This window comes from Aotus nancymaae, unplaced genomic scaffold, assembly GCF_030222135.1.
Source record: "Aotus nancymaae isolate 86718 unplaced genomic scaffold, 86718_ANA_hifiasm-v0.15.2.pri h1tg000016l, whole genome shotgun sequence".
Taxonomy (NCBI): domain Eukaryota; kingdom Metazoa; phylum Chordata; class Mammalia; order Primates; family Aotidae; genus Aotus; species Aotus nancymaae.
The window spans coordinates 31,583,099-31,595,309 of record NW_026988428.1 but is presented as its reverse complement, the minus strand read 5'-3'; the positions used below and the strand labels follow the sequence as shown (position 1 = coordinate 31,595,309).

Here is a 12,211-nt window from a genome sequence, read left to right as displayed (position 1 = left end):
AGAATGTCCAGGGATTACACTTTGTATTTAACCATGGGCATATGACTTCCACCTTTAGAAGTCCTGGATGTGAGAAACATAAGAAAAACGGAGAAATGAACATATTAACAAAACGTCTGAGTATGCCAGAGGCAACGTGAAAAGACGATGAGTGGAAACAGGTGGGACCCACTGGTAAGCTGGATGCGCGAGTAGGACAAAGAAATGGTCCCCCACTCCCGAGCTTTGCCCAGACACAAAAGAAACGGCTTCTGCCTTCAGAGGCGCAGCTTTTCTGCAGCCAGCAGAGCGGCTGGGCTGCAGAGTCCCCGCCCCCGGTCGGCCCCTGTCGCCCCCGCCTCCATCCCTCGGGCCTCGGAAGTGACGCAAGCGCCCTGCCCCCGCCGCTAGATCCGCTGCTGCTGCCGCGGCGGGCGGATCTGCAGGAGGTGGCGGTGGCCGAGGCTGAGGGAAGATGGCGGACGGCGTGGACCACATAGACATTTACGCGGATGTGGGCGAAGAGTTCAACCAGGTACGTGAGATCCCGGGTCCCCACCGCCGAAGCGGGCGGCGCTGCGGCCGGGACGCTGACCCGGGGCCCGCTGCGGGCGGCGAGCCGACGCGACTGCAGACTGTGCGCCCTTGCCGCCTCTGGGCCGCACCGCCGACCCCCAGCGTGGCGCCCGCCTCGCGCCTCGTTCTACCGCGTCGTTTCGCGGGCCGCGGGTGCGGAGACCCGCCGCGGGGCCCAGAGCGCGGACGCAGGCCGCCGTGCAGCTGCCGTCGGCCCCTCCCTCGCCGCGGCTACCTCGCTCCCCATTGTTGGCGGCACCCGGCTGGCGCTTCCCGCCGCTCTAGGCCCGGGCAGTGGGGCCGCGTGTAAGCGGCGGGGAGGGCTGGCCGCCGCCGCATCCCCTCCCCCGCCACTGGCCTGAGGGGAAGCCCCGGCGGGGCGCGCGCCCGCCGCCGCCCCTTCCCTGCCGCTCGGCTCCGATCCCTCCCGTCGCTCCATTTTGTCTCCCTGCCTGCGCACGGTCGCGTCTTCGAAGGCCGCATTCACGGCCCTTTGTATCCCGCGCACCCAGTCCCCGGGGCTCTTCTGCTCGGGTTTACGACAGGTTTCGGCGTAGCGCCTTTCCTCCTGCTCCCCTCACACTTTATGAAGGCAGCTGAGGTGCAGGCTCATTTGCAACAAGTCCTTTGACTTTTGGAGCCACAGATCGTATTTAAAAGTCGGCGCGCTGGTCCTGCCTCGTTAATCAGGACTTGCAGTGCTTTTGAAGCCCAGTCGTTGTTGGCCTTTATGATGAAAATACCTGTGAAAGATGTGTGGCCTGGACCAAAAGGAAGAATTGGAAACGCGGTGGTTGGATGGAACAAAAAGATGGTAGCTCACCAAACAGATCTCATAGTGATTAAAATGAAAGAACGTGCTCCCCAAATCCTTACGATGTGGTTTAAAAATTAAGAGTTGTAGATAAGACCCTATTTTCGAAAACAAAGTGTTAAATCCCGACCCCCCACCTCGCGTTACCTTTTGGAAGGTTGGGCAAAAGTGAGAATGCAAGGTTTTCCTGAACGATGTTGCTTAGAGGTAACGCGGAGCTGTGTTATCTGACAATGGGCATCCTTGCAAAAGATGTCGTTTGTTGCTAGAGTAGTGACGTTTAAGGTCTGAACCTGCTGTTCCTATCTTTACTGCATTTTGTGTAGTAACACATTTTAAAAAATCAAATTGTGCCTAGCTGCGGTGTTCCTAAAAGCTTTATTATTATTATTTTTGTATTTGCCAGGTCCTTATGAGAAGCTTAATAAAATTCTACTGGCTAATGTGTTTATTTCTTCTCCATTAACGATCATATTCGTGACTAGTTGCTCAGGCTTTTTAAAAACAAACTCAGAGATCTTTGCTGTTCTATTTTTCAGAAATGACTTTGTGCCTCTGGTTTAAATACTAGAAAACAAAATTACCAGTTGGCTTTAAATGTTTGCTACTCCGTTGAAGATTGGATTTGTTTATAGATGTAATATGTTGTAATCAAAGGTTAAGTTTTTAAATCTTTGTGTTTTAAAAATTGTGCTAATGTTTTAAATATAAAGCTTAAGTTGTGTAAATTACAAATCAGACAAATTCCTCGAGTGCAACACAGATTCTAAGGCTTACAGGTCTTACACGCCTGTAAGACCTCTAGGAAACTTTTTTTCCTTTTATTTATCAAATGAATCGTAACAGTGAATTTAAAAGAGGGCTGTAACTGCAAGTAAAGGAACAATGATTAAGTGTTCAAGATTGCCTTTATTAGCTTTTCTTACAGAGAATACATTGCTTTACCTTTCTATGCGCAATAAAAGAAGAATTGAGACACAATTTTAGAAGTTAAGGTTTTTCAGTACCTCTTAATGAAATATTTTTAGGCTTTTGGAGACTTAATTTGAGAGGGACATCTCCCTTATTCAGATAGCTGGATGGAGTGATAGCAAGTGCTGAGATTATTTTTGTGCACCCAGCGAGGGACTCCTTTTAGATGTAACTTTGCCGCGTTATATCTAACACAGTTGTATAATTTTACCAGTAAAATTTTTATGTGTTTGATAGATTAATGGCCAGGTTAAATAGAGACATTGTTCTTGTTATTTTGCATATCATTGGTCAATCAATAATTGATTTGTATATTCTTTTGCATACCACTGCTTGCTGTGGTAATTCTTGTATCCCCACCCCCAAAAAAAAGGTCACAAAAGGATAGTTGGTTATTTTCAAAGTTTATCCTGTTTTTAAAAATATGTTTCTATCATTGAAATATTTTTCCAAAATCTTAGAGGCAACCACAAAATTATTTACAACTGATTTAATCTTTATTAGCTGGTGACCTTATTTCTACTAGTTATCGTAGACTAGAACTCTTGTTTTATTGTAGTTGGGTAAAATACTTTACTAAGTATTAGCCAGTTTTGACTTACTTTGGCTTCAAAACTGTTGTAAACATTTTTTAAAAATCTTTGTTTTCCAGTGTGAACTGCAGTTCTAATTGGATTTATATACTTTGAAATCCGGTATAGTCTGTATTTCAGTTTTCTACTGTTTTTTTCTGTATCCTGTTCAATCTTCTGTTTTAAATGTCATACTTATATCAAGCTTTTCTGTATTTTGGTAAGGCACAGTATTATTTCAAAAAGTGTGATTTGCATTTATTGAAGTACAAAGAAAAAAGTGTGAGGCATTCAGCAGTCTTAGCAGAAACTAATTTGTTTGGGGATGGATTGAGAATAAGTTAGTGAAACTAATAGAGATCCTTTCTTCACTAGGTGGATTAAGAATGGAGAATGAAGAGGGAGGGGGCATAAGGCACTGGCTACTCCTATGGGTTCTCTTTAGTTCTTAAGTTAGAGGTCTTTGAATGTCACCAGGTTGAGAACATTTGGAAGGAGAATTTGAACATCTTCCAAACCTCCATACTACTTGAAGTTGAGGAGAAAGTGATTCTGTCTCACACTCAATAGTGTATCAATTCAGTTTGAACTGGGATTTATACTCAAGTGCAGTAATTACTAGCCCAATATTTAGTAATTGTAGATTTAAAAATTCTGGCCAAAACTAAATAATTTAAAAATTGAATTGTTCAGGGCAGGTGTGGTGGCTCACACCTGTAATGGTGAACAGACTTGAAGTCAGGAGTTCCAGACCAGCCTGGCCAACATGGTGAAAGTCCATGTCTATCAAATACAAAAATTGGCCGGCCATGGTGGTGCCTGCCAGTAATCCCAGCTACTGGAGAAACTGAGGCAGAAGAATGGTTTAAACCCAGGAGGCAGAGGTTGCAGTGAGCTGAGATTGGGCCACTGCACTCCAGCCTGGGTGACAGAGTGAGTGAGACCCTGTCTCAAAAAAAAAATAATAATAATAATAATAATTGAATTACTCAAAATACATTTCTTGAGTGTCTGTTATATGCCAACAACGAGGGATACAAAGATTAGATAGTCTCCACCCTTAGAGTACACTGCAGGGGAGCTGAGAGATACCTAGACACAGTAGTCCACCCTTATCCACAGTTCCACTTTCTGTGTTTTCAATTACCTGTGGTTCTGAGGTCTGAAAATATTACATACAGTAAGATATTTTGAGAGATACTATATTTAGGTAACTTTTATTACAGTAAATTGTTATACAGTCGTGTGTCGCTTCACGATGTGATATGTTTTGAGAAGTCCATGCTTAGGTGCTGTAATCATGTGATCATAGAGTGCTTTTACATTTCAAACCTAGATGGTGTAACCTACTACACATGTAGGCTGTGTGGTGTGGCCTGTTGCTCCTGGGCTACAAACTTGTACCACATATTACTGTACTGAATACTTTAGGCACTTGTAACACAATGGTAAGTATTTGTGTATTTAATATATCTAAACATAGAAAAGGTAAGTGAAAATCTTGGAATAAAAGATAAAAAGTCAGGGTGTTCCTTGCTCTCATATATTAAACGTTATATCTTATAAGAAAAATAAGATAAAAAGTGGCACATTTGTATAGGGCCCTCATGAAAGGAACCTGCATGACTGGAAGTTGCTCTGGGAGAGTGAGTGAGTGACTTGTGAGTGAATGTGAAGATCTGGGATATTACTGTACAGTACTGTAGACGTCACAAACACTGTGCAGTACACTCAGGCTACACTAAATTTAAACTTTTTTTTCAATAATACGTTAACCTTAGCTTGCTGTAATGTTTTCACTTTATTTATTTGAAACATTTTCTCGCTGTCATCTAGGCTGGAGTACAGTGTTGCAGTTGTGGCTTGCTGCAGCCTTGACCTCCCAGGCTCAAGCAGTCCTCCTGCCTCAGCCTCCAGAGCAGCTGAGACTACAGGCATGTGCCACCATGCCTGGCTAATTTTTTATTTTTTGTAGGGATGAGGTCTCGCTGTGTGGTCCCAGCTAGTCTCGAACTCCTAGGCTCAAGCTGTGTTCCTGCTTTGACCTACCAAAGTGTTGGGATTACAGGCGTGAGCCACTGTGACTGGCCTGTTTTTACTTTATAGACTTCTTAGACTCTTTAGTAATAACAGTTTAAAACACAAACACATTATATAACTATAAAATATTTTCTTTATATCCTTATTCTATAAACTTTTTTCTTTGTTTTTTGTTTTGAGATGGAATCTCACTCTGTCACTCAGGCTGAAGTGCAGTGGCGTGATCTTGGCTCACCACAACCTCTGCCTCCTTGGTTCAAGCAGTTCTCCTGCCTCAGCCTCCTGAGTAGCTGAGATTACAGGCACACACCACCATGCCTGCTTAATTTCTGTGTTTTTGGTAGAGATGGGGTTTCACTATGTTGGCCAGACTGGTCTCAAACTCCTGACCTCAAGTGATCCCTCTCACCTCGGCTTCTCAAAGTGCTGGTATTACAGGCGTGAGTCACTGCACCTGGCCTAAACTCTTTTCTATTATTTTTTTAAACTTTTGAAATTAAGTTTATTAGAGACAAAATGTGTTGCACCGGTATCAAGCTCTTGGCCTCAAGTGATCCTCTTGCCTCAGCCTCCCAAAGGAGGCTGAAATCACAGGCCTGAGCGACCGACCACACCTGGCTTTTTTTTTTTTTTTTTTAAGCCTTTTTGTTAAAAACTAAGACACACACATTAGCTTAGGCCTACACAGGGTCAGGTTTGTCAATATCAGTCTTCCATCTCTGCATCTTTTCCCACAGGAAGGTCTTCAGGGGCAGTCAGATACATGAGCTGTCATCTCCTGGGATAACAGTGCCTTCTTCTGTAATACTTCATAAAGGACCTGCCTGAGGCTGTTGTACAGTTAACATTTTAAAGTAGGAAGAGTACACTGTAACATAATGATAAAAAGTATAGTGTAATTGGCCTTGGTGTGGTGGCTCACGCCTGTAATCCCCGTGCTTTGGGAGGCCAAGGTGGGCAGATTGCTTGAGACCAGGAGTTTGAGACTAGCCTGGCCAATATGTCAAAACCCCATCTCTGTTACTACAGAAAAGAGTAAAAACAAAAAAGTATAGTATAATAAATACATAAACCAGTAACACCGTCACTTATTATTGTCAGGTATCGTGTACTGTATATAATTGTATGTGCCATTCTTTTATATGACTGGCAGCAGTGGGTTTGTTTACACCAGCCCAAACGTGAGTCATGCATTAGGCTAAGATCACTAAACAATAGTAATTTTTCAGTTCCATTATAATCTGACCACCATCATATATATGAACCAAAACATTGTCATGTCATGCATGACTATAATTTTTCTTTTATTATTAATTTTTACAGTGCCTACTTTATAAATTAAACTTTATCATAAGTATGTATAAGGCAAAATATAGTATATATAGGGTTCCTTGCCTTCCATGGCTTTATGTATCCACTGGGGGTCTTGGAACATATCTCCCTCAGATAAGAGAGGACTACTGTACTTATAGCACACTGACAGGTCCTATATTGTAGTTGCCATTACTTTATGTTTATCTGTAGAGTTTTGTTGATCTGGAGAGGAAAGTCAAAACATTTCGGTGAACTTTGGGAAAACATGCACTTCGTGCATTGAAGTAGTGTATTTTGTTGCTTGTTTGGGACTCAGAAACTCTTAATGTGGAATTTAGTTTCTGGTCTGTCAAGCAGTTGGGTCACTGATAACACAGATTTAGTAATCTGACCACCCAACTTTAAAATGGAAGTGTAGGCCAGGTGTAGTGGCTCATGCCTATAATTCCAGCATTTTGGGAGGCTGAAGCAGATGGATCACTTGAGGTCAGGAGTGAGGTCAGGAATTTGAGACCAGCCTGGCCAACATGGTAAAACCCCCGTCTCTGCTAAAAATACAAAATTTAGCTGGGTGTGGTGGTACACACCTGTAATTGAAACTACTCCAGAGGCTGAGGCAGGAGAATTGCTTGAACCTGGGAGGTGAAGGCTGCAGTGAGCCAAGATCAGGCCACTGCTGCTGCCTCCAGCCTGAGTGACAGAGTGAAACTTTATCACACAAAAAAATTAATTACTTAAAAAAATGAAAGTGTATAGAGATGGTAGTTGGAACAAAAAAATTCACTTTGAAGTTATAGACCTAGACACCTGGTAAGTCAATTTTTATGTCATGAATCCTTTTTTTACATTCAGTCATTATGTATTCTAGTCAGTTGTTGAGCCAGTTAGGGAAAATATTAGAGAAACGTTGTTTATGACTTACATTTACTAGAAAACCATCTGAAATAAAGCTGTCAGGTTGAGAATGAACTAGATAGAATTCATTCAGAAATGTGGATAGAAATGTTCAGGGAAGCTAGAACTTTTCTCCATTTTGTTTTTATGAATGCAGTTAATTTAGTTGCCTATGAATTGTCCACTATGGTGTATGTGGTATATTTTTTAGTACCAAATTGGCTTCCTTACTATTAGTTAAGGAAGGGATTTTTACAGGGATTACTAGCCAATTTTACTATCTACTCAGAACATAATTAGGTAAAACCTGAAAATGATACATTTTCTTTAAAAATATATCCATTAGGTTATCTGTTACTGGATTTTGCATACTAGTATTTCTTTTCCTTAGTATATGATATATTTTGTAAATGCGAAATGTAACTTCCCCCCTTCATATATTTCTCTAAATGGAAATAATTTAAAATAGGCTTTGAAACAAGTGGCCTTTGCTGTGCATTTTCTAATACTATCATATAATGTACAAATTTATATATATATATTTGTTGTTGTTATTGAGATGGGATCTCCATAATTTGCCCATGCTGGTCTTAGACTCCTAGCCTCCAGGGATCCTTTTGCTTTGGCCTCCCAAAGTGATGGGATTAACAGACATGAACCACCATGCCTAGCCTCAAATGATATTACTGTAATTTTAGAACCTCCAAAAAAATGTCAGGCCTTTCAGGGAGAATGATGAATATTTTGACAGCTAACAAGTTCATCCCAGTAGTGGTATATAGTATGTATTGTATATCTGTGGTATTAAAATTGTATGGAGGGTAATTAGGGAAAAAATGTCTAAAAGTAACTTCTTGAAGGGAGGGAGACGGGTAATGAAAATGTTGAGAATCCTTACTTTAAGGAAATTTATAGGATTTCGGTCGTTTTATCATCCATTTTCTCTGGCTTGGCAACAGATATTTCTGTATTACGTAGAGCATAGTCTTGTGTAAAATGTTGAGAGAATACCTTGAATGATTGTAGTGATTTAGAATGGTAGGGAATGAAAAAAATTAGTCTTTTTACAAACCCTAAGTGTTGTTGCTTACTCTAAGCTTTATGTAACGCAGCTACCTAGCTGCTATGAACAGTAGATGAGATGGGGCAGCATTTGGTATCAAAGATAATGAGAGGGGTAATGTTGATATTGTCTTGTCTTTGAATGTCATTAAAATTAAAGGTAATAATTGAAAAGACCTCTCATTTAATATAATTTGATACTGTTAAATATTTCTTTGACAAAGTGGAAACCTTTTTATTAGTTTGTTCAGTAGGCTTGCAGAGCTCTATTTATATATGACCTGTGATACACATTTTGCATAATTTTTCATGCAAACATCATACATGGTTTCTCACTCTATGAAGTAAGAGCAAAGTTCAGTGTATTCTGTATTTTTTTTTACTGTGGAAGATCAATGTGATATGAAGCTGATTAAAAGGAAGATTATTGATACTGCAAGAAAGTGTGCTTTGAGTTTCATTTTTAGTAATGGCAGCAAATGCATTCAGATTCATTATATTTTTTTTTTTTACAAAGTTTAAATGTATACTCTTGGGGCTAAGAGTACAGGCTGTGGCCTTGGAACAGAGTGAAGCTAACTAGTCCACATGGAGATCAAACCCCAGGACCGTGGTCTTAATTAGGATCATACTACAACCACTTGGAAGCAGGACAACTACCAGACAAAATGGCTGATACTAAATATTGGTAGAATCCTATCAATGTGGAAAATTGGTTTGTGTCAACATAGGAATGCATGGATGGACAAAAATAGTAAGTGATTATGATATGTACCAGGTTAGTGTAGCTGCAATTATGCTTGAAATTTTTTGTCTACTTATGTAAACATTTTCACAGGTTTATAGCTAATAACACAAAGAATCTGTTCACCTATTTATGTAAGTGAAAGTATAAATATAAAAATACATTTAGTCTTGCTGTTAATAACCCTTCCATTCTTTTTTACTTTCCCTCAGACCATATATTGTGATTATAGTTTCTGCTGAGGAGGATGGAAACTCAACTCCCTTTGAATAATGTTAATAATTCTACTTGATGTACAGAACCGGATTGCAAGAGAGTTTAACGTGCCCAACACCCCTTGTGGGAAACCTTTTAGTATCTTAAGTGCATGGAACTACTGCTGCAGCCACGGCGCCTGAAGCTTCAGCTACACTGAAACTTCATAACAAAACTTACCCTCTTTTTTCCTAATTTCTGTGGTCATTGCAATTTGAGCATGTTACTTTGTTTAACAAAAACTCATAAAGATTATTTTAGTATTGCTGTACAAACAAAATAAAATTATGGCATTATTCAGTGACTTGTGGTCTTAGTTTTCTGCCCTTTGTTAAAGATAGCTTTGTTCTCTGATTTAACCTTGAGATCCCAGACCCCTTATTAAATAAGTCTTATGGACATTCTGCCTCATAACAAGTAAAATTGGTATGTAAAGATTTCTGTAATTAGGAAACTGGATAAGTCATTAATTAGAAGATTACCTGATGATTACTTGAGGTCCCTTTATTTATGTATATAAATGATATTTCCCCTTCTAGGCTTTTTTCTTCTTTTTCTTTTAAAAGATCTTTTTCTAGCTCTCTTTTAAATAAAAAAAACAGTGGCCCAGGCCCATAATAATATCTTGTTGATCCGTTTGCTATCATATTACAAATGCTTTTCTCTGGATCATTCTCTATCCATTTATGGACTATTTTGGCTAAGAGTCCCTGAAACTATGAGCTCCTCTATATGTGCCATTTGTACAGTTCTTTAGAAAATTGTAAATGGGAGAATCTATAAATTATGTCTGAACTTTTAAGTTGTCTTGTAATTGTCTTTTTCTTATCTCAAATGTTCCACCTCATAAGAATAAAATGGTTCACACCAACACAAGTAGTTGTGGAAAGGGAGAGTAGAAGATAAAAATGGAGATTTTCGTGTGCTACAGGTTTAGTCAAGCTTGTGGTCTAGTAATGGTTATCAAAGGCAATTAAATAGTGTTGAGTGTTCTGCTTTTACCTACATTTCATTTTTCATGTACTTATTTACAAACCGAATCCTCTTTTCTATATTATTCCTGCTCCTGTATCTGTTTCCTTTTAGTTTTCCTTTTCCCTGATTATCATTTAGGCATGTAAGTGACCCCTAGTAGCATTGCTTTAATTCAGCTGGTGAAGTTTTAAAGTGGCAAAGCTTTACTATACTCTTTGTTTTGTTGTCTGTTGCTTTTCTCTTGCTAATTTACTTGACTAGATAACTAAGAATTCAGGTAAGCATTAGCTCTTTGTTCACTGAGAATGTTACAACTTTTGGATAATTAATTTGGATAGTTCTACATGTATTTCGTTTGTTATTTCTCTTTCCCTTGTTCATTTATTATGACATTCTGAATTATTTACATGCCCACATTTCTTTCCTTTCCTGTGGCTAAGCTCACTACTTTTTTCTAAAACAAGTAGCTTCCTCAGGTTTAGAAAACAAGATCTGAATACTATAGAAAATAATTTTTTCTGTAGTCAAATATTAAAGATATAATGGCTTTGGATTTTGGGGTGATTTTTCCAATGTCAATTAAAAAACTCGTCTATTTGCATTTATGTGTTATTACTTAAGAGTATTTCCAAGGAAAGTTTTGTTATTACTTTCTTTTGTCTCCATGTCATTCTTTTTCCAAAACAACTTATTTTTTATATTATAGTATCAGTGGAAAAGTTGGATTCATTATAAAGAAATTAACCTTAGGCCGGGTGCAGTGGCTCAAGCCTGTAATCACAACACTTTGGGAAGCTGAGGCAGGAGGATTGCTTGAGCTCAGAAGTTGGAGACTAGCTTGGGCAATATATCAAGACCTGGTCTCTACAAAAAAAAAAAGAGAGATTAAAAAAAGAAATTCACTTCTTTTTTTTTTTTTTTTTTTTTTTTTTTTTTTTTTTTTTTTTTGAGATGGAGTCTTACTCTGTCACCCAGGCTGGAGTACAGTGACACGATCTTGGCTCACTGCAGTCTCCACCTTCGGGTTCAAGTGATTCTCCTGCCTCAGCCTCCTGAGTAAGTGGGATTACAGGTGCGCACCACCACGCCTGGCTAATTTTTGTATTTTTAGTAGAGATTTGGTTTCACCATGTTGGCTAGGCTGGTCTCAAACTCCTGACCTCAAGTGATCCGCCTTTTGCGGCCTCCCAAGTGTTGGGATTACAGATGTGAGCCACTGCGCCTGGCAAGAAATTAACTTTTTAGGCCTGTTCAAGAATACATCTATTGCATAAAGTGAAAACACATTTGTACTGAGATCTTTGGCCTTTTTCTATCATATTTTTAAAACAAAAAGTTGAATTTGTGTTCAAATCTGTTTAGTAGTATTTTGGCTTTTGTATAATCTAGAGCATTATTTCTGTATCTCAGGAAGCTGAATATGGTGGGCATGATCAGATAGATTTGTATGACGATGTCATATCTCCATCTGCAAATAATGGAGATGCCCCAGAAGACCGGGATTACATGGATACTCTCCCACCAACTGTTGGTGATGATGTGGGTAAAGGAGCGGCACCAAATGTTGTCTATACGTATACTGGAAAGAGAATTGCATTATATATTGGAAATCTAACATGGGTGAGTAAAGTTTAATTAAATTATTGGTAATTGATTTTGAACTGTTCTAGTAGTTTATGTTTTTCTCCAGATCAAAAGTTTGAAGTTGTATTTGTTTCTCTGTATGTGTTTGCTTGTGCAAGGAGGAGGGAAATACAAATTTGTTTGCAACGTCATTCTAGTTCTTCTAGTTTTGAGTTTTGTGGTTATTCAATTTTTCTTGGTGGAGATACTAGTTAAATTAGTTTTGTCTTCCGTTATCTTTTTTATGCTACCACTTTATCTTGCTTCAGATATCCCAGTTTCACTAAAAATAATGCTCCCATGGGGTCTCAAACCAGGATTCAAGTGTAAAAGGAAAGAGACATGGTATCACTCCTGGTTTAAAAATAGTGTCCATTTTTAAATTTGTAT

General features: G+C 39.3%; 1 protein-coding gene and 1 long non-coding RNA gene across 6 annotated transcripts in view; both read left to right on the top strand.

The window, feature by feature from the left end:
- Positions 1–385: 385 nt before the first annotated feature.
- Positions 386–12,211, top strand: part of CPSF6 (cleavage and polyadenylation specific factor 6) — a 68,526-nt gene continuing 56,700 nt past the window's right edge. For 3 of the 5 annotated variants that reach the window (XM_064377004.1, XM_021665941.2, XM_021665939.2), the window contains exons 1-2: positions 409–514; positions 11,609–11,818. In XM_064377004.1, the coding sequence (XP_064233074.1) occupies positions 455–514; positions 11,609–11,818 (270 nt within the window). In that variant the 5' untranslated portion in view covers positions 409–454. Of the gene's footprint in view, positions 515–11,608; positions 11,819–12,211 lie in introns of all 5 variants that reach the window. The other 2 variants (XM_021665942.2, XM_021665940.2) reach the window with 1 other exon arrangement.
- LOC105709475 (uncharacterized) lies at positions 1,169–9,527 on the top strand. Its single transcript, XR_001105528.3, has 2 exons — positions 1,169–8,977; positions 9,181–9,527. It is a non-coding gene; the product is annotated as an uncharacterized LOC105709475 (long non-coding RNA).